The sequence below is a fragment of the Taudactylus pleione genome, unplaced genomic scaffold (genome assembly GCF_031769625.1).
Source record: "Taudactylus pleione unplaced genomic scaffold, aTauple2 ptg000391l, whole genome shotgun sequence".
Lineage (NCBI taxonomy): Eukaryota > Metazoa > Chordata > Amphibia > Anura > Myobatrachidae > Taudactylus > Taudactylus pleione.
In genome coordinates, this window is record NW_028284792.1 from 27,598 (window position 1) to 51,617 (window position 24,020).

The following is a 24,020-nucleotide window of genomic DNA, read 5'->3' on the forward strand; positions in this document are numbered from 1 at the left end:
TCTTTAGCAAGCAAATGTGTTACCTAAATCATCTTCAGGTTTTTTAACGCAATTATCTTGTAAGTTAGTGCCAGGCTTCTACTTCATCACATTGTAGAGAGTAAGTCATTGGTCTCTACAGCGTTTAATGTTTTTTTTTTTCTGCTATGCAGGAAGCAGGTTTTTTCTTAATGTTTTCCTAAGTGCCTACCTTGGTTAACGCTATCTTCATGTGAATCTGTAGGAAATACATGCTCCTTATAAAACTGCAGGGATGGATATTTTTTTCCCATCAGTCCCTGCATGCGGCTGAAATTCCTCCTGCTCTCCTCCCATCAATCTGTATAGTGTGCCCAGTGTGTGTGTGTGTGTGTGTGTGTGTGTGTGTGTGTATATATGTATAATATATATATATATATATAAATATAAATTTTATATTCCTCTTAGTCTCTTGGTCTACGTGCCACTGCCCTCTCCTGGCTGTCCTCCTACTTCTCTGATCGTTCCTTCTCTGTATCCCCTCATGACCCCCCCCCCCCCTTCCCCCCTCCACCCCCACTTCAACTAACAGTAGGAGTTCTCCAAGGTTCTGTTCTTGGACCTCCTCCTATTCTCCCTATATACATCCTCGTTAGGAGAACTCATGAACTCTTTTGACCTCCCAATATCTCTGTGCTGATGATACTCAAATCTACCTTTCCACCCCTGACTTCTTTCCCTCTCTCCTTACCCATATCTCCAACTGTCTCTCTGCTGTCTCTTCCTGGATGTCCCAGCACTTTCTTAAACTTAACATGTCTACGACTGAGCAGCACAGACGGTGTAATGGTTAGCGTTACTGCCTCACAGCAATGAGGTCATGGGTTCAATTCCCACCATGGCCCTAACTGTGTGGAGTTTGTATATTCTCCCTGTGCTTGCGTGGGTTTCCTCCGGGTACTCCGGTTTCCTCCCACACTCCAAAAATATACTGGTAGGTTAATTGGTTCCCCACAAAAATGAACCCGTGTGTGTGCGCGCATGTGGTCGGGAATATAGAGTGTAAGCTCCACTGGGGCAGGGACTGATGTGAATGGCCGAATATTCTCTGTAAAGTGCTGCGGAATATGTGTGCGCTATATAAATAACTGGTAATAATAATAATAATCATCTTCCTACCCTCTTCCATTACCTCTCTTCTCACAATTTCATTATCTATTGATGTCACAACTATCTCTTCTAGCCTCAAAGTGTGCTGTCTTGTGGTTATCCTAGACTCCTCCCTCTCCTTTAAACCACACATTCAGTACCTCTTGCAGTCCTGCCATTTCCATCTCAAAAACATTTCCAGAATTAGACCCTTCCTCACCCTGGTTGCTACTAAAACCCTCATCCACACGCTGGTCATCTCCAGATTGGACTACTGTAATCTCCTAGCTGGCCTCCCAGTCTCCCACCTCTCTCTACTACAATCTATTCTAAATGCTGCTGCTCTGCTCATCTTGCTCTCCAAAAATTCTACATCTGTTTCCCTCTTCTTCAGCCCTGCACTGGTTCCCCTTCCCCTTCAGATACCTATTCAAGGTTCTTACACTCTCCTACAAAGCCCTCACTTAATCCTCTCTCACTGACATCTCTGACCTCATCTCCCTTCACACTCCTGCCCATCCACCTCGCTCAACAAGTTCATGCCGTCTCTCTTGCCAACTGATTACTTCCTCCCACCCCCGCCTCCAAGATTTTGTCCATGCTGCTCCCTATCTTTGGAACTCTCTCCCCATCAGACTCTCCACCTTTCAACAAAGCTTCAAAGGGGCTCTCAAGACCCACTACTTCATCAAGGCCTTCCAGCTCTCATGCTAACCCACTTCTTGCTCTTTCTTCCCTATCTACCCTTACTGTATCATGCCTGTCTGTCTGCTCCTCTCACGAGCAGGGTCCTCTTCCCTCATATGCTTCTTGCACTTTCTTCTACTCCTTACTCCCCACAAGGGCACCTAACACTTAACTGCTAACTCCCTGCTGCTTATTGTGAGTGTTTTAATCGCTTGTGAAGCAATGTATATAAACCATGTCCTTGTCCTGCACTGTAATGTACTGTAAGTTACTCGTTTCTTGTTCACTTATTAGTGTATGTACTCCGCAAGGCGCGGCAAAACACTTGTGGCGCCATATAAATAAAGGAGATATATATAAAATGTGTCCTCATACATCTAGCCTCCTTGCGCGTTAAACAGCCCTTCTAGTCGTGCCATGCCGTGGCGTGACTCTGTAGCGCCAACTTTTTACCTTCAAATGCATCTTATTCACAAAGTGATGCGAATAGCTAGCACAAGCAGTGTCTGCTGATTAAAATGATATGCAGCATGCCTATGTTCTGTGTGCATCTGTGGGTGTATCTGCATGCGAAACGCTACGTTACAGTGTCACAACCGCTGACACTAACATAGCATTTCACATGCAGATACACCCGCATACGCTCACAGAACATAGGCATGCTGCATTTGAAGGTAAAAAGTCGCACGAAAGATGCTCGCCGCTACTGAGGCACAGGGAGCTCCCGCGTGATGTGTGGCGTGACTTGTAATATAAAATGCACCATGTCCAAACTGAGGTTAGAGCATGTGCAATAGAGGATAGGGGAGAAAATTATTTTTGGTTGGATGAAAATAATGCTGGCAGGGACTTTGCAGGGGCTGCCTGTTTACGCTAGTTGTGAAGGTAAGTAAAGAAAGCTAATAATCACGTTGATATTGACCGAAAATATTCAACATCACGATTTTTGCTAAATAGGCCCTTTTTTATCTGTTTAGTACTGCAGAGAGATGACATACAGTTGTGGTATGGCCAGCAGGAGATCATGACGCCAGCAGGAGATCATGACATCGAAGTCAAAAGTCTTCTTGCCCAAGCAAAAAAATGATCTTCTTAGTCAGTAACAAATGACCACTGCAAAAGGTGCTGATCCATTTTTGTCTCATCATATTTTCCTTATCCGAGCACTAATGATTAGCAAATACTGCAGCTGTCACAAGTGATAACCAGATGCAGGAAGGGGGTCATTCCTAATGGTTTGACAGTGATAGAATATAGACTACTATCTTACATGGGCAGAAAGTGTGCCATTTCCAAGAAAACATCTGATTTGCAAGAAATACTACAAACTGTTCATCTTGTAAATAGCGTTTGCTTTTAATGGCATTTTTTTTTTATTTGAAAAGCTGCATATTATATAAAAAAAATATGGGAACATAGTTTAGTGTTTTTCCTCAGGAAAATAACTGAATATGGCTGTGTAAAGCACTTTATTAAATGGAAGGGGGATGCTATAAGTCTATTTGAGTTAGTCTCTTGTTGTGTCATCAGTCACTGTACTCTTCTAATAGAAGACCTACTTAATGCCCTGTCTGCAGTACAAAAGCAAAGGAGAATGAGAGCAGCAAAGTACGCTGGCTATAGATCTAAAACCACTTAAAGATTAGCGAACCCTGATTTCCATGCTACTTTTTCTTGAGCTGGAATGACCTAAATGTGGAACCATTTGGAAAGCAATTGGGCTCTTTTCTGTAGAAATGGTGCCTGACATGAGCATACTGTCTGCATCCACTTTCTCTTCCTCAATATTTGACTTGTTTGCACATTTTTATTTCCTTTTTAACGGTTTCTAAAAATAATTCTAACAATTTTGCTTGTCTAGTGTATTGCATGTTTTTTATTAAGCAACTATGGTTTGTTTTTGAGCTTCTAAAATGCTTTGCAATTATACCTGGGGATAGGATAATTGTGCCAGCATGGGAATGAGTATACATTACTAATTTCTAGGGATGTGCAGGCTCGGATAGGTTCGAGTTTGCACGTGGAGTTCGGATTTTTCCCTCCAAAAAAACGGAACTCAGAACGAGGCAAAACGTCATCTTACATGGACGAACATCATCATTCCTGGACAAAAGACCAGGAATGATGATGTTCGTCCATGTAAGATGACGTTTTGCCTCGTTCTGAGTTCCGTTTTTTTGGAGGGAAAAATCCGAACTCCACGTGCAAACTCGAGCCTATCCGAGCCTGCACATCCCTACTAATTTCAAATGAGTTAATTGTCATATAGATAAGAGATGTTAGAGATGTTAGTCTGAACATAGTAAATAGGCCTGGTTCTGAGTTGGATATGATGTCGAACGCAGTTGAGCAATTCCAGTTGTCTAAAGATGCTCAGGTGGGCATCTCAGTCCTTGCACATACACTGATGTACAGTATGCCAGGGAAAGGCTTATTGTGGTACTTCCATAAAGTTACAGAAGCAATACTGATAAAATGGATGCTGAATGCTGCTTATATTGCATTGATCACGTCTTATAACCAACAACAAAGATCACATATATTGTCTCTCTTTAACAGGTGTATTACTGGACATTCAGCAGCATTTTGGAGTCAAGGACAGTGGTGCTGGTCTGCTTCAAACAGGTAAGCTTCCTTGATGAAATGTCTGCAATGTAATATGATCTGAGGCTTGTTTCTATTGTCTGTCTGCTTATGCAGGGTTATGTCCTTAGCATAGACTGCACAGACATGAAAGGGTGTAGTATATTTTGTTGACATTCATCACGTCAACACCGATGAAATGTTGTCCCGATCAACAAATTTTCCATGTACGGCAGGTCCTGCAAGTCCAGCGGTGTCTTCCGGGTTCAGCGGTGACATCCTGATAGATTCCCAGCGGATCCTGCAACGCCACCGGCGATGCGTATTGCTAACCCCTGACCTTAACCCTCCCCCTAGTGCTCAACCATAGCTCTCCACCTCACGTAGCCTAACCCTAACATTCCAGTCTCTGCAGAATGCTCACATTCTGCAGATTCCTACATGTTTCAACAATCTCAACAATATAACGGTGGACATTATGGTGATGACATTATCGTCATTGTAAATGGTGACCTTGAGACTACATCCTGCCTAAGATTCTGCAGGATATATTAGTGCTATAAAAGGGTCATTTGGAGAACCACAGAATCTGTACACTCACAATCCATGTTTGTGAACAGATGAGCGCACTTGTCCGCCAAGCGCATTTCAAGGTGCACGCCTACTTTTCTGCCTTTGAATTCACCCCAGCAAAATAATTTTCTGCCTAGTCCTGTGGGTTGGCATAGAAACTGAAAATGTGCTGGTGGCAACATTAAAGGAATTGCACAAAATCCGGCCAACTCCTTGATTCATTTACACTTTTATATTTTTCTCCTAAATCTTGCTTGGTTTAGCCTTTTTTTTTATACCAAAAATTAATCCCAGCAGTGAAATTAGGTCTTTATTACATGTTACTAATGTGCTTTCCTACATAAATGTAACTGGAAGTTGCAAAATATGCCCCCATTATAATTATAGAGACAGAGCAAGGGTGCAAAAATGTGCGCTCGGCACGGAAGGTCCTTAGTTTGGGCAATCTCTCCTACTGACTGGTCCACACTTCTGCAACCACTCAGATACTGCCATCTTGACCTACAGATCATGCACGTTGGCAGGAAAGTAGGCACAAAATTAATCGCCTGACATCACCAGAGAGCATTTGCATAGCGGATCTGCAGTTTTGTAGTGTGTAAGTGACATTATTGTCTCTGCATCAGTTTCTAAGGATTTGTATTCCATAGGGTTTTGTTTTCATCTGGTATATAAACCACAACAAGAGTATATAAGTAATACCTGTAAATGTAATATTATAATAATTATTCATACTTTATTACAAACTGTATGCGGTTTTGATTGTGACAAGCAGGCAAGGGGTGAAATAATAAAATGTCATGCACACCATTTAAACATTTTTAAACATTTTTGCCTATGCATTGACTTTCACCAAGAAAGCCTGAATCTCTGAAGACCCCAAAAGCGCAGAACCCCTTACATACTAATATAAGGTAAGAATCACTCCACAGCATTAGGGTTCTACATTCCTTCTCCCTTTCAGCCTCATATGCTTTAGCCCAAACACAAAGAAAAGACTAAACAGGCGGCTGCAGCCAGTGCTTTTTGCCGACATATGGGATGCGACTGGGCCGCTGCTGCTGCAGTTCCATGTTACAGAAATAACACATCTGGTGGTCCCTCGCTGGAAAAAAACACATTATACATACCAGTAGTGATTGTCCAGAACAAATTTCTCTATTAATGTGTGTTTAACTATTTCACTGCTAGATCAGTGTGCTGCACTGTGATCTGGAATGGGCTAATTCAATTTAGATGTGTTGAAATATGTGAAGTTGCTGCTCTTTACTTAAGTGATTCTTCTGGGAGTATCCGTCTAAGAAACGTGCTCACTGCAGACATAACATAGTGATAATTTGCTCAACACTACAAAAGGGCTATTAGTATTACTGTGCAAATAGATTACTGGTCATTCATAGTATTTTTTATTTTAAGGCTTTCTTGTCCGTTATTTTGTTACCTTTTTTATTGTTTACAGCTGATGAATGTAATTGGGAATGTGGAATGGCGGATATGTTGTGTAAATATTATGTAGTCATTTCTGGGGTGTGATGTGTAGGTTAAATTGGAACAACCTCTGACGATTGCATGGTGACATGGAAATCATCATAGAAAAAGTTGCAGAAATATATAGTTAAACAGTCTAGCAGCATACATATCACTTTACTCTGTATCCAGTCAGAATGTTGACATTTAACAGGCCGACATACCAAATTGTAAACATGTTCATTATGTCAACATTGTGCATATCGATAGGGGGAAATGTCGACATAATATATTAGTGCTAAATTTAGGGTTAAGCTAAAAAAGTGAAAAATGGTATGCCGACACTTTGACTGTCAACATGCACAATGTCGACATAAATAACATGCCGACATTTTGATGACATTTTGTCGACACATAATACCATCCTCGTGTCTCACCATCCACTACTCTTATTCACTATTTACTTCCACCACCTTCGACTTAGGCTCTCTGGCCTGGGACTCCACTCCCTGTCTGTCCATGCTTTGCACTTCTTTCAGTGGCTCTAAATCTGTTAGCTGTGCGGCTGTGCCCTAGCCTTTGCACTCAGGTTCCAGCCTGCTATGAACATTTCCCCTACCCCACCTGCATCAAAAGCGGAGTTGAGTTTTATAGTGTTAATTTGATTTTAGTCTTCTTGCTAGGGCAGGCAGGGGGTAGGGCATCTGTAAAAGTACACTTTAGCGTGCTTCCGAAAAAGGGGTGTGGTCACTCCAGAAAGGATGTGTCCTTGATACACACCCCTTTGTGTCCTTTAGACATGCCCCCTTTTTGGGCAGCCCGCAAGATAGGCAAAATATACAGTTACAGTTGTGACTTGTGTGGACTGTTTTTGGTGAAAATGGCTGAAGTCACTGTATTGTCTATATTGCCTCATCCTGTGATGAATATACAGGATTACATTTAATTAAACATATTGATACAGTAGGGAATGAAAGTCGCAAAACTATTTTAAAGGTCCACTTGTGGTTGGAGGGTTATACATTGGACAGAATATGTTTTACCTTTTGCCAGTTTTAGACTGTTACAGACCAGTGTTCAATTATTATTACTATTATCATATGCATAATATATCATGTCAGTATAAGGTTACATAGATATGCCACCATTTACAAATTCCAAACCACGCTATATGGGAAACATTAGTAGATTTGGTATTTTGTAAGTAACCTTTGTAATTATCATTCACAGTACTCTGAACTGGGGCCTAGGAGTGCACACTCGGGTTCTTAGAGACATGACCGTACAGAAATCTTCAGGATTTGCAGATTGCATGATGTACATATGAAATGATCTATCTGAACATAATATATTATAGTAAAAATTAGGACAATGAAAAAAAGAATGCATTTTTACATTAATGTTACCTAAAGAAATGAGCGGTTCACCATGCTACTGAAATTTAGTTGTGTTATAGTCTGAATCGCCATGGGCCTTATGTAATAGCCTATTAGATGCAGGCATGGGCGTCATTCCTGCGAGTTAGTCCATATTTTTACAGCAGCAATAGTTTACAAGGCAAAACCAATGGCCGTGCCTGCATCTCATAGGTTATTATATAAGGCCCCATATATGAGAAGAGGTGTTTATAGAAAATGTTATACCTGACACTTTACGCAAAAAAAAAGTTTTCCCTTTTTTTGCACATTCAGGACAAGATAAGTCGTAGGCGTGCGCTCTAGAATCCTTTTTCTTTACAGCCGTTACAGTATACTGGAGATGCAAATTACCTTGTGACACAAAGATAAATAGGATATAAATAAATAGGATATATGTATGATAAAGTAGGTCTACATAGGTTTTAAAGGGATGCACTTCATTAATATAGTTACCTTTTTGTATTCGACTACACAGCCAATTCTTTTTGGCCACATATTAATGTGAACATAATTTTCATATAAAAGTATTAGCTGTGTTTTAGTTATTCTGAGCAATAATCTTTCACCATAAAGAACTTTGCATAATTAGGAGTCTGACTGTATTCAATTTATTTATCCAGATCCAGATTATGGGTTTTCTGCAGTCTGAAATACCATGTCTGTAATATGTTAGTTTACGTTTAAAAAAGTGTATTCCTTTTAAAAAGATATATATATTTTTTTTACTTAAAATGCATGGCCTATGAGCTTGAGTGCTACTATTCCCTTTCTTCTTTGTTTTTATGTGTGTGACACAAAACCTGGCCCTATCCCCTGTGAGTACTTGGCCTCATTCTACTCTGACCCTTTATTAGTTCACTTTGTTTTATTGGGTTATCCATCTTGTGTATCTGCAGTATATGACTAGAGACTTTCTATATTGTTTCTTAGTGAAACATTCACCAAAGCAAACCATACATGGGGTGTATTACTCCTTTAAACCATCATACAACATACCACTTCTATAGAAAAGCACATTTCCTCATTATTAGCCCACAATAGGACAGTGGTACATTGATCATTGGGCAAGATGAAATTATTTCTTCCTTTCCAAACCAGGGGCCCAGTTTGCAGAAATGGAAGTCCCATCTGCTTGCTGTGCCGCGCTGCTAAACACTGTCCGATACCTACATTGTACTGCAGGCAGTAGTTGAATATATGGACATGCTACCAGGAAGGACTATCCTGCTGATCATATGGGATATGCTATGTGTTCAACCATCATTTAATATCAATACAAGGCTGAGCAATATTTATGAACGTAAATTCAGCTAAATAAGAGTCTGGCACCATTGGCTATTGAAACAGTGATTCTGGCCTTCTGGGCGTATTTGTAGGATATTTTACCTAAGAGAATCAGCTAATGCTGAGACTATGGCCCTCATTCAGAGCCGGACGCTCTGAGCAGAGCGCTCGCTCTGAATGAGGGCCGTCCTCCATAAAAATGGAGCGTCCTCCTGGACGCTCGTATAGCTGTGGGTCACCACCCACAGCCTATACGAGCGTGCAGGTTGATGGTCGCGATGGTCTTGACCATCGCCACTGCGAGCCGGAGCCTGCGGTTGAGTTTCTCAACCGCAAGGCCCGGAGTGATTTTGGCTCTATCAGAGCCAAAATCACTCCCACTGACATCACTAGTGATGTCAGTGGGCCGGCTTCTGACGGTAGGCGTTCCCTTGGGAACGCCCCCGTCTGGGAGGCACGCCCACCAAAGGGGGCGTGCTGTCAATCAACATCGACAGCACGCCCCCTTTGATCAGACACAACGAGCGAAGGAAAGTCCTTCGCTCGTCGCATCTCGTGCATGCGCACGACGGAGCTCCCTCCGTCGTGCGCATGCCCAGTGCACACCATCGACCCACTTGCGAGCGGACAGCCGCTCGCGAGTGGGTCTGAATCAGGCCCCATGATTTAAATGGGTCTTTAGCTTTCTGCCATTTTCTTTTTGTAGTGACATGGAGCATCAGAAAAACAACATAAATGTTTTATTGACCTAGAACAGTGGTTCTCAAACTCGGTCCTCAGGACCCCACACACTTCACGTTTTCCAGGTCACCCAACAGGTGCACAGGTGTATTCATTACTCACTGACACATTTTAAAAGATTCACAGCTGGAGAGAATTATTTCACTTGTGATTCTGTGAGGACACCTGGAAAACATGCACTGTTTGGGATCCTGAGGACCAAGTTTGAGAACCTGTGACATAGAACATACTCCGGTATGCTGGGATAGAGAGCAGCAGACATTAGTCAGGAAGACTTGGTTAATGTTGACACTATTGTCTAACTTACACCCGCCGGATGCTCGGCATTCTACCTGACTATGGAATTTTCATCCCTTATCCAAATGAAAAATAATTAAAAAATATATATACATTTGTATTCCTACCTGAGTGTGGATTGTTTATTCATCATAGTCATAGTGCAGGATTTGGGTTTGCTATATAACAATATAGGCAGCTCACATTTATTTACACTTCACAGTAGATCTGTTCCACTGTAAATAGCATATAAGTAAATGTATTAAGCAGACCGGGTCATTTCAGAGTTTTCTAATTTTGTGCCAAATGAAGTAATTTGTAGTTGATCCGATCTGCTGCTGATAGTCAGCTACACACAGGCATTTTACATTTATTACATTGGGAATCGTTTTTCTTTTCTCTAAAGTATAAGGATGTTATGTTATTATTTTGCTACATTTAGACCGTGAGATCTCTAAGTAAAAGATAGTTGCGCATATCAAATCAGTTGTAAAATCCCTTCACGTTACATCAGTGATTTTCAACCTTTTTCAACTTGTGGCACACTGAACAGTATTTTAAATTGCCACTGCACACCATCAGTCCCCCACTGGGAAAAGAACACATACACATTGGCCTCCACAGGGAAAAAACACAAATATGGGCCTCCATGGGGAAAAAAAACACACAGCTAGGCCCCCACAGAAAAAGAATGAAAGACATTGCTACCATCAGGTCAGGTAAGTCTTTTGTGGGAGGCTGGGGCAATAATTGAGGTTTTGTTTTGTTTTTGTGGGGACAGAGATAGGAGCTCACAGTCGTCCCTATCCCTCAGCCACAAGTGGCACCTTCACCCAGCAGTCACACTCAATCTTCCCACTACGGCCCTAACTGTACGGAGTTTGTATATTCTCCCTGTGCTTGCGTGGGTTTCCTCCAGGTACTCCGGTTTCCTCCCACACTCCATAAATATACTGGTAGGTTAATTGGCTCCCCTCAAAATTGACCATAGTGTGTATGTTTGTGAGCATGTGGTAGAAAATATAGATTGTAAGCTCCACTGGGGCAGGGACAGATGTGAATGGTAAGATATTCTCTGTAAAGCGTTGCGGAATATGTGTGCGCTAACTAAATAACTGTTAAATAAATAAATAAATCTCACACACACTTTGTAGAGATAGAGCTGTGAGTGCGGGCAGGATGGCGATGTGGCATGTGTGACCTATGAGGTCACGGCCCGGGCAGCGTCTGAGGTACAGTACCTGGAATAGCCCAGCGATGACCGGGCTCGAACTTAAATTGGCAGCGGCTGCGCACTGGCGGGAATCTCGGGCGGCAAACTTGAGGACCGCAGCCGGGGCACAGGTTTGAAAAAACGCTGCCTTACATGCTTGTACTAAACTAATTACAGATGCAAGTATGTGTAGTGTGACATGTCATTGTGTGCAAGGAGAGATGACTGTACAGTATTATGACCTTCTGTAGGTGAAGTGATACAAGCTTATTTAGAGCTGGCATATTGGCAGTGTACTACAGTCATCTTGTTATAAGGGTTTTGTTGCTTATTCAGTGCAATCGCAAATACCCATAAAAAACTATATTTTATTTTTTCACTCTACATTGTTCATGTATTTTCTTTAAGTATATTGTACAGTTTAGAACACTTTTAGTAAAAAGCTATAAGTTCAAAACAAAACACAGAAATATAGTGGCTTTTGCACTCCTTGTCATTATTTCCCACTATAGTAAATGTAAATAATATTACATAAGTCTCGTATATGAACTAATAGGAAAGTTCTGCCTCCGTATGATGATATCAGTTTTCTCTGTGGCTTCATTTCAATTGTTACATGAAATCTGTTTTTAGCAAATTCAGTTCCAAGTATGTGGCTATAACAAACTATACAGTATATGCAATCACCCTACAATAAAAGTCACCTTTTTAGAATACATATATTCATTAAATAAACACTAAATAGTTAATACTCTTTGTGAGTGTCTTTTCATTATGTGAGAGGCCCAGCGCTGACATGTCACATACACATATCTGTGGTGTGCAGCAATAATACCCAAGTCATTGTGGCAGCTCTCATATTTTAATTATATACTAAGAACTCAAGGGAGCCCAGTCTAGTTGGCTTCATTCATTCAGCTTCACTTCCTGCCAAGAAAATACATCTGCTGACATTTTACCTTCTCTCATTCTACATGCAATTACTTAAATAGCAAAATGTACATAACCATTATGATATAAAGATTATTCTCTGTAAGCTTAAATAATACATTCACAAAGCATGTGTATGTAAGGCAATCAGTATGATTTACCACCGCCCGACAGAGGAGGAAATTCTGATCGTCCTTAAGGTAAGTATAAACTAACCTAATTCTACCCCCTAACCCTCCTTTAGGGTGCCTAACCCTAAGCCCCCTTCCCCGCAGCCTAACCCTAAGCCTCCCGAGGGGGTGCCTAACCCTAATTCCCCCCGGGAGCCCCTAACCTAACCCTCCCCTCTCCCCCCTGCGGCTGTCCGTGCCGGCTTACCTTCGATCGGTAAGGCCGGGTGTCGACGAGATCTCGACACCTGTCATTTGTACCTTACCGGGATTAAGCAGTAGGGAAGGGCTTCCCGACTGCTTCCCGTATGTAAGCACTATTAATATTATAGTTCATGTTTCATAATATATTGTAGAGGTTGGGGAGAAAGCATGATATCCAGCCAAGTTGTATATTGAATTGCCTTATAAATGATGGTGCATACACACGATCAGATTTTTCCTTCAGATATGAACGATAACGATTTAAAAATCGTTCAGTCGTTCATATCTGATGAAAAATCGTTCATATCTGACATGCCTGAACGATGGACGATCAACGATGCGCATTCCCGTTCGTCAGATAACGATATCTGACATCTGATGGGTTTGCAGTCAGACTTGGACGATTCCATTCATTTTAATGCAGTTAAAAATCGTTCAATCGTTCAAATCGTTCAAAACTTTGGTCAAATCGTTCAAATCGTTCAAATCGTTTAATCGTTCAGTCGTTCATCTGACAAGTCTGACAAATCTGACCGTGTGTACGCTCCATAAGTTACATTTTAGAGCCACATATTCATGCACAGTTCTTGGATAAATAAACAATACATAGAAATCTAGACTTGGCAATACTTCAAGATGTGTCACTGAAAAAACTACACCTCCATATGTCCCATTTTAGGCCTCCATTATTTCCAACTATCCACCCCCACGACATGTTTGATCGCCTTTTCTTTATGGTATCTTCAGATTTGTGGAGATATTCCAGTCTTTACGACCTCCGACCGTCCTTCATTCAGGCTGTGGCTTCCTTGACACTACAATTTTTTTAAGAGACCCCGTGCAAACCTATGCTGATTCCCCCCCTGGAAAATCTTCAATCTAGAATTTACTTGTTCTTTCTTAACCCTTTAGGGACGATTCAATTGTTGTGTGGGCAACGATAATTAAGTGTTGCAATTAGTGTTGTTCTGGGCGCCCATTAATTATCATGGTCTTCACACACTATTTGACCAGGTTTAGCCATGTAAAACGGCTAAACCTGTCTGAAGTACTAGTAAGGGTGCCCAAACTGTGGTTAGGTTGCCCTAACCATGGGCTTATTGCACATTTTTGCTTGCACTCTCCTAAGGATGCGAGCAGAAATGCCAGCACTGGCGGCTATCGCGCCCTAAAAAAAATAGCTGCAGTAAAAACATTTGAATCACAGTCTTTGTTTCTTTGTTGGATAATCTGGCTGTTAATATTTCAGTCCCTGCCACTGCCCCATGTCTTGCTCCCTTTCGGTGGCGACTTCTCTCTTCTTTAACAAAGACAATGTTTTTTTGCCACGGAGAAGGCTCTGAAGATTTTTTTTCTTGTTTAACTAGTCCACAAAATTTTTTCCTGTGGTTGTCTGGGAGGCTCACAAAGCCACTATGTGAGACCATTTCATATTGTTGGCTAAGGCTCAGAAGTTTAAGCACAGTCAAGCTATTAATGATCTTTTAAACTTAGATTGGAGAGCTCACTCTTAAACATCAACAACATCCCAAATGCTCCATTAACAAATTACTTTCCCTGAAAGGCCAACTCAACCAAATTTCATCCTCTACAATTGCCAAAACTCTACATTGGCTACAACATCTGTATTATGAAAAAGGCGATTCGGCAGGCTCTCTCCTGGCTGCTTAATTGCACTCCCGTTGACAATGCACTTAAAGATCCCTAGAACCAATTGAAATGTGTTCCGAAATGTTTTACACACTGTTTTCAGGAACTCTGTCAAAAACTTTATGATCTTCCGTCCAAATGCTCTAGCTCTTCCTTTGCTCATAAAACAGATGAATTTCTAGCCTCCGCCTGCTACCTGCCCTCTCTGCTGCCCAAACCGCTGCTCTCAATAAAGAAATTAAAAAAAGAGCTGAAATAGTGGTCATCCCTAAGTCCTGTGAAGATCCAAGCAATTGTTTAAGTGTCAACTCCATTCTCTTTACTAAATTCAGACCTCAAATTGTTTGCGAATTTTTTTGCTAATTGGCTGGCATGGGTGATCTCCTCCTTGGTGCACCCTGACCAAGTGGGATTTATTCTGGGCCATCAGTCATTGGAACATATCAGGAGATCTATTGATCTTATTCATTATTCCAACCTTGTGGGTACTTCACCCCTGCTGATGGCGCTTGATGCTGAAAAGGAGGTTGACGGGGTCTCTTGGACTTTCGGGAATGCACCCAACTCTATTATGGGTTCTCAGTGTATTTTCTGAGGGGTATTAAGGTGATATATCATAATCCTTCGGCATCCGATTTGGCCGGCGGACTTGCTTCTCAACCCTTCTCAAAATGGCACCAGGCAGGGTTGCCTCTAGTCGCCTTTCATTTTTGCATTTATGATTGAGCATTTTGGTCTCTAAAATCTGAAGTAATCTGGATATCTCATGGGGTTTGCATGGGCTCCTGAGTACAAAATCTCTCTATATGACGATATCATGCTAACCCTTTAGAACCTCCTTATCTCCCTTTCTAATCTCTCTAAAGATTTGACTGTTTTTTAGTGAGGTCTTCAATTTTAAAATTCCACTTTCTTACTGCCTGTCTCCCTCTATTTTGGTAAAACTTTTGAATAAGAAAACGACACCCTGTCAATGCTGTTTGCATAAATTGTTATACTTTATAGATTACAGGATTTAAATACCCTTTTGGAAATACTGTAAAGGCTGGGGTCGTGTTAGGTCAGAATGACATCAGAGTCAAAATCAATTATCCATCTCTCGCTTTTAGCAGCTTCTGTCTTTTTCTTTTTCTTAAATCCTACAGATAATTTGCTGCTATGTTTGGGTTGAGCTGTTTGATGCCTATAGGCAATGCATAAATGCCCATAGGAACTAATAAATGATGAAAGCTGACAACTCTGGATATTTGTTAGCAGATTATTGAATCCTCCTGAGCGTCTCTTGACACATTCACTCCTTATGCACAGCTACCATTTTCTATAAGACTATAATATTCATCACGGTTTTGCTGGTATACCTAAATTGTCATGGAAAAATAAATATAGGGAATTATTCTTAGCCAACTAGTCATAAGCTGGATCGTAGTAGTGAGATGTTTCTCTGACAGCTCAATTATGCTCCCCTGTGGAGCACTTCCCTCATTGAAGTAATTGTGAAGATCTTGGCCATGTGATCAGTATTAGTGGAAAATAAGAAATGCAAATGGTTACAGCTGTAAGTAAAAGCTGTCTAAATGATTTATCATTGAAAGCATTTGCTTGCATGCAATATGTCACATTTAATATCCCTTACAGTTGTATTTATCTGCCGTTGCCGAATATCAAAGCACAATGCTTTTTCAGAGTAACCATTTCAATTAAGCAACTCCCATGAATTTTTTTGGTGGTGGTGTGGAGATTTTGTTGTATATAGATTTAATATCACAAATGAGGATACTATTTAAAACATTATTTAATATTTAAACAATTGAACATCTATATTATTATATAACCTATTACATGCCGCTACCATCAAATGTATGTGAAATGTAACTGATTGCTAATAAATCGAGTTGTGCAGTTCATGATATTTACTGCTTGTTTTCTGGTGTCATGTGTCTATTACATAGAAACATAGAATTTCACGGCAGGTAAAAACCACTTGGCCCATCTAGTCTGCCCTTTGAATCTTTAGCCATTGTGACACATTCAGTTAGCCAATAAATAAACAAAAAGAGAACTCAACAACAGAGGCACACTCTGGAAATTCTGAACATTAGTATAAATATAAAATAAAATATAAATTTTAATCAAACATTGTTAAAATTGGAGGCTTATTATACGTGGAATAAACAATCTAAACTGTAGATCAATAAATTGTCGCAAAATAGGTGTGATAGAGGTCACAATATTGAGCAAAATATATAAGGGTTAGAAATAAAAATGACAAAGTAGGAATGTATATGTGACGAAAGTGCAGATGCTCTCACAAAAAAAACTGTACAATTACAAAATTAAAATTGGCACCACGGACCTGGGTATCTATATAAAGAATGATAAATATCCCAATTATGTGGATCACATAGGGTAAAACAATAGCCGTGGTAGTGACGGGTTTTAAATAATACACCCTATACAAATGCACTGATGATGCAGCTGCTAGAACTCATATAGCCTGTGCACTTAAGTATATGGGGATCTGCTTTCCCCTGTTGTGCCAAGGCAGTGAAACGTGGGATGAGATTCACCAACACAGGCACAGTGAACAATAGAATAGAGTGGTATGCTGTAAGTGCTCACTAATGTCAATACACCCTGGTGCATGGCATCGCAGGGTGATGTGATGTATGGTCCTCTGATGAGTGCCGCTGAAATAGATAATAATATAGATGAAATAGATGATAAAGAAATAAAGGTGTAGATACCTGTAATGAGACTCCCGTGTGCTCTAAGTTTGTGGTGCTTTGGCATCCTTTGTGCGCTCAAAGGTATCCCCAGGGGACTCGATGAGCATTTTGCTGGGGCTTTTTCACGAATGTTTTAGTGAACAAGCCTTGATGAAATAAAATATTTGTATTTACAAAAAACAGTGGGTGATTTACAGTACTAAGCATCAATTTTGTATGTGATTTGCCATTTCCAAAGCCAAACTATTGGATTTACTGTCCAGCACTTTAGAGGCAAAAAAAAAAAAACCCTCATGTGATGTGCGGTGGGTTTAATAGTCTCCCTTTAAGGAAATAAATGTGTCTCCTCCCCCCCCCCCCCCCCCCCCTCAACATGAAATATGTTGCTTTAAGGTGCATACACCCGGTCAGATATGTCAGATGAACGATTAAACGATTGAACGATTTTTGACTATATGAAAATGAATGGAAATCGTCCAAAACTGACTGCAAACACATCAGATGTCAGATATCGTTATCTGACAAACTGGAACGCGCATCATTCATCATTGCACACATCAGATTTTCCTTCAGATATGAACGATTGAACAATTTTTAAAATCGTTATCATTCAGATATGAAGAAAAATCAGCCTGTGTGTATGCACCATTAATCATAAAATCATAAATATATTTTTTGCCCTGTTATAAAACAAATAGTATTGCCACTGTAATAAAATGTTTTTCTCGTAATATAATAATTTATTTATTTCTGGCAGACCAGATAGCCAAAACAGCAGCTGGCTTTGGCGATCTCGCCTATGGGAAACACGTATAAAACATTTTTTTTTTTTTTTTTTGTTAGATTAAATTGTGATTTCATACACTGCATGATTTATTTTATTTACTTTACATTTGTGAAAATATGGATGGTGGTTTCAGAACTGGTTCTATGAAATAACATTTTTGGATGTGCAGTTCTGCCTTTAGTAAATTGCACATTTTACAAACTGCACATAAAACTTCCACAAAATGTACTGCAGTAAATTTTCCCCTGACAATTTGTGATGCATGAAATATATAGCTCGTTTCAGAAGTAGAATGTCAGTTAAATGTATCACAAAAATTCAGGGGCAATTAATTACGTTTTGATTCAAAATTACGTAAATTATCTGTAATTCACTTTGTTTTTCTAATATACGCCTATTTAGTCATGATTCTGGTTTGATATATACCAGGTTATTAGTAACATGACATAACATAATAAAAAGTATGTTGCCTGTGTCAATTGATTTGTCAAAACACCATTACATTTTGAAATCCATGGCCTAAATTAAAGCAAGCACTATATTAAGAGAAAAAAAGTTTTTTTTTCACTTTTCCAATTATATACATTTGAATCACGAAAAAAACTATTTTTATTAATCTTTTTTCTACTCTCATTTGGATGATGTAGTAGATATTTATTACGGTAGTTATATAAACTTTCCCAACCTCTGAGTCTTGAGGGAAGAATCAGCACCTGGGACAGCAGATACCAGCATCAATACTCAGAAACCTCAGTGAATAATACCGCTTTTTATACCTAAATTCCGGGTCTGATCTAGAGGTTGGAAAACTGTTCGAAACCGGATCAGGCCAAGAATTTAGCTGGCGCCGACCCAGGATATTCCCGAGTCGGCGCCGTTCACACCGGAGCCGGGTCTGCAGTGACCCAATTCTTCCGGCGTGGAAGTGGACACTTGGAGATGACGTCATCTCCAAGCGCCACTGAAGCATGCGGCGCGCTCTAGGTCATCGTGACCCGGATTGCACAGTTTACACTGCAGGGTTTCACGGGTCATACCCGTGTTAAACCCTGCAAGTTACCTAGGTTGGATTGCCGGGTGACTCGACCCGCTTTTACACCAAAGAGCTACCCGGGTTAACCCTGCAATAACCCGTTTTACCTCTGGTGTAAAAGGGGTTACCTGTAATGTGATATGTGCAAATACAAAAAGCCATGCATGTGCTGTTTTTAAAGTTAGCCCTTGTGTACTAAGCAAAGGGCATGTTGTAATAGTTCACTTATGGTATTTAATGTTTCCTTCTTTAATTTTGTGTTTTGGTTGATTTGTTTTGAGTTTTGTCCTCCTAAAATATTCTGTGCTCCTCCTTTTTTGATTTGCAGTTTCATTAATTCATTGGAGCATGAGGATCAGTGTTGCAAAAAGCAATAATGTGCTTTTATCATAGACCCCTATCAGACACTGACTACTATAGAATGTTGCTTATTGACTGCTACAAGTTAATGCAATAGTTTTGTTCTTGCCAATATACGTATCACCATTATTAGACACAGAAGTTTAAGTATAGTTAGTAAGTGTTAAAAGTAAAGTAGTATGCTAAACAGACCTTTTTGTTTGTTGACCCTTTATCCAGATACCCTCATTTAGAGTCAGGAGCATATATAGCTAGAGGATGCAATTTTGTACCATAGAAAAAAATGTTATGGGCTTCATGTGAGTGTGTCTGAAATACATAAGCTAATTTTGAGTTTTGATGGTGATGTGTCCTAGCTCAAGTCACATGGCTAGGTAGCATGGTTGGTGTAGTGGTTAGTACTACTGCCTCACAGCACTAAGGTCTTGGGTTCAATTCCCACCAAGGACCTCTCTGTGTGGAGTTTGTATGTTCTGCATTGTTTGCGTGGGTTTCCTCCTGATGATCCAGCTTTTTCTCAGTCGAAAAAATATACTGATAGAATCTATATTCCCTAATCAAATAAAGCTCTACTGGGACAGGAACTGATGTAAATGACTATGATACGCTCTGTAAATCGCTACATAACATGAGTGCACTATATAAATGCTTAAAAAATAAGCAAATAAATAAATCAGTGTTAACCTAAAGTTTCCCAGTATTTCGGAGCAATATGCAAAAGCAAGCATTTCTCTTCATGGGAAAAAAAATTACATTTGCATTCCTTACTTAGCATACAGTCTGAGTCTGTCCAGATGCATACTTAGTTGGATTTAACTGTAAATGAGACACTATTTGTAAATGAAACAATATTTGAGTACTTTGCGTTCCTTTTAAAATGAGTGAAATGGCCATTGCAAGTCTACATATAGCGGAATATTTACCAGGATCAGTTACAGCAAATCACATCAATATAGACAATATCGATCGCATTTACATATCTTGTTGCGCTAAGTAATTGGTTTGACTGTACAAACCTCACATATTTTTTTTCTAAGTGATAGCAATAATATATTAGCAATGGAAAATTATCCTGGAAACATAATATATGTGGATTAAAACATGTATAGTTTCTGCTATATTATTAAATACAATTCAGCCTACCCTTCTTGTAAAGTCTTTTGTATTGTTACATTTTCCTAGCTCTGCACAAATGTCATTCATCTCAGCCTTTGCAGTTAGTAGATTACTGGCGATAACTGCACAAGACAAGGGTGTGATTCCAAATAGCTCATTTCCTGCCTAATGTGTCCTAACATCATCTGATCAGCCTGGTCATAGTGATCACTGATCTGGGAGCTTTAATGTTTTGAATGGGCCAATATATAACTTTGTCAGTGGCGTAACTAGGGCAGGGCAAGCGGGGTGCGTGCCCTGGGCGCCGTTGGACCGGCAGCGCGGGGGGGGCGCCGCCAGCCATGGTACCGGCCCGCCCGCCCTAGTTAGCCAGTGTAGCGCCGACCGCAATGAGCGCGGTCAACGCTACACATTTACACAGGACCGGCGCTAGGCTTCCAGTGCCGGTCCTGTGCTGCACACCTGAGCCCGTTCCCTCCCCCTGAGCACTTGCCCAATAGCGGTAGGAGGCGGGCTCAGGCTGTGCATAACACACGCATCACCGCCAGCGCTGGCGGCGATGCGTGTGTTAAACAGCAGCCAATGAGAGTCAGACTCTCATTGACTGCTACAGCACCCACTGCAAGAGCCGGGCTTCCGTCCGGCTCCTGCAGTGGGTAATGGGACTGACGTCATGACGTCTGTCCCATAATGCTGAGCGCGCCAGCCCGGGAGGACTGGCAGGCAGCGGCGGCGGGGACCGGAGCAGCAGCAGCAGCGTGGATACAGGTAAGTATATTTTTATATATATATATTTTTTTTAACCGATCTGCACTACTGGGGGCACAACAGGGGAGGGGGGTGGCTACTACTGGGGGGACCTCTACTGGGGGTGGGGGCACAACAGGGGAGGGAGGTGGCTACTACTGGGGGGACCTCTACTGGGGGTGGGGGCACAATGGGGGAGGGGGTGGCTACTACTGGGGGGACCTCTACTGGGGGTGGGGGCACAACGGGGGAGGGGTGGCTACTACCGGGGCACCATTATTGGGAGGACCTCTACTGGGGGTGGCTACTACTGGGGGGACCTCTACTGGGGGTGGGGGCACAACGGGGGAGGGGTGGCTACTACCGGGGCACCATTATTGGGAGGACCTCTACTGGGGGGGGCTACTACTGGGGGCACTTAATCAGGAGGGGGAACCTCTACTGGGGGCTACTACTTGGGGGGGGGGGAAACTACCACTGGGGGCATTATAAAAGGGGCCTACTACTAGAGGCACTGCACTCGGGGGACCACTACTGGGGGCATTAATAGGAAGGGCCACTACAGGGGGCACTGGATAGGGGGGGATCACTACTGGGTGCCTGCATAAGGGGGCCACTACTGGGAAAACTGCATGGGGGGGACTACTGCTGGGTGCACTATATAAAGAGCACTGCATGGGGGGGACTACTACTGGGGGCACCATATAAAGGGCATTGCATAAGTGGATACCGCTATTGGGCGCACTGCATTGTGGGGACTGCTACTGGGGGCACTGCATAAGGGGGAACACTACATGGGGCACTGCATTTGGGGGGCCACTACTGGGGGTACTGAGTAAGGGGAACTAAGTGGGGGCTGTATAAGGGGGACCACTACTGGGGATACTGTATAAGGGGCACTACTATGGGCCTGTATAAGAGGGACCACAACTGCATACTGGGGGTACTGTATAAGGGGTACTACTGAGGTTAAGGTGCATATGGATAGGAATGTTCAGTGTGAAAATAAAGGGGTGTGTCATGTTGACACGCCCCATTTTTAAGTGACCATGCCCATTTTTTGCCGTGCGCGCCTTCGGCGCGGGGGGGCTCCCTTTTCAAATTTGCCCTGGGCTCCAAATACCCTAGTTACGCCACTGCTTTATGATGGTCCATACAGTGATCAAATATTCTGCAACAATGCCTCATAATAAATAAAAGTAAATATATGGCCAATTTAGCAAACATTGTGCTCACCGTAAAGTTAGGGTAGAACCATAAAGAATTTAATAGCTGCAATATGCAAAAGTGCACCCCCCCTCATGCCCCCCATTTACTTGAACTCATAAAATTGATTGAAGTTGGAACTTAGTAGCCCAGATCTAATGATTAACTTTGACTCCATATGACCAAAGCTGCAGTCAAAACAAATTTATGGAACAATGGTCATTTTATTTGGTATGTAACATTAGTAATATCATTTATTTTAAACTGCTTGAGGGACAGGAAGCTTCTCTTTCAACACTTACATGCAAACCAATATAAATAATACTCACTTATAGTCCATGAAATGTTTGGAACAACTTAGATAGATAGCGAGTGACCATTATTTTAGGAGAAAAAATGAAAAGTTGTAAAGGGTAAATATGTGATGACGAAGGACTTTGGAGTGCCCATTTACATGTGCTGACGAGCACAATCCTATGGCGCACAATAATCCAGTACACTGCGGCACAGAGCACATGTACGGCCAGAATGTGGTCTGTGTATTTGCCAGAGGGAATTATGCAGAAGTAGAATGTGGTGCTTCTCTGTTTCTTATCCTGTTTACCTGATATGGTCATATCCAAATTTATGTTATTCAGGAATAAAAGCTTTCCATAATATAGCATTTGTCCAGTGAGTATTTACAATCCCTTACATTCTAAAAATGAATTTTACTGCACTGAGTTGCACAAATGAATTATCCGGCTATTGTGATGTTTGCTTCTGTAAGATGCCCTCATTACACCTAGAGCAGCCAAGGAAAATAATCCAGCAACTGTTATTTCAGTGTGTGAGCGTTTATTTTTGAACAAAGAATAGATATTTTTTGACTCAACATTTTATATTTAACAGTACAATTCCCCAATGCACAATTATTTCACAGTACTTCTCATTTCATGTAAAGAAATACATGATGGCTAAGTGTGTCTTTTATTCTCCTGAGCAGAGAATTGTGAGTGAGATCCCAGCAATCCCCAGAGTGGGTGTTACAGGCTGTTGACACTGCTAGTCAGTGCATCCTTTCAGGATATCCTCAGTGTGTCTGGGGAATATGGGTATAAAAACTGAACTGCACAGAGTTCACTGGAAATATTTATTTTGTCGGGTATGTATCCCTAAGACACACCCAGACTCTGATTCAGCAGCTTTAGCCTCTATATTCGCTGTAAAATGATTCAAGCATATAAAGCTATTGTTCTTATGATCAGTTAGCCAGTGATATATACTTACAAACACACACACAAATAAATGTAATGAAGCATGCTTCTTTAGGTGAGCAGGTGATAACATTTTGAACCAAGTTATATACAGTGCTGAGGTATACGCATGATCATGTTAATATTCACAGCAACCTATGGACGGTATTCAATCTTTTTAGATCATCTAAAGTGATGGGAGTTCGTGGGGCAATTGATGCTGATCTTCACATCGATCACGCTCAAAGAAGTCGGGTTTAGCTGCGTAAAACGGCTACACCCGATCAAAGTGCTGGGCGCGATCACGAATAAAGTGCCGTTTGGGCGCCCAAATGGGTGACTTTTTGCACATTTCAGCTTGCATTGGGGGTGCCCGACTAGCTCTGTCGGCGCAAAGGGGGTTGAAACAATTGAAGCCTAATAACATAGGGCAGAATTCTTACATTTCAGGGTGTAATACTAATAGTCACTTACTTTGCATGTCTGTCACCAAGGTGTAAAAACAAA

At 41.3% G+C, this 24,020-nt stretch overlaps 1 protein-coding gene across 1 annotated transcript in view; it reads left to right on the plus strand.

Moving 5' to 3' along the window:
- SPNS2 (SPNS lysolipid transporter 2, sphingosine-1-phosphate) overlaps positions 1-24,020 on the plus strand; it is a 102,764-nt gene that overhangs the window by 14,270 nt on the left and 64,474 nt on the right. Inside the window, exon 2 of the mRNA XM_088445881.1 lies at positions 4,354-4,419. Within this exon, the coding sequence (XP_088302007.1) occupies positions 4,354-4,419 (66 nt within the window). The remainder of the gene's footprint in view (positions 1-4,353; positions 4,420-24,020) is intronic.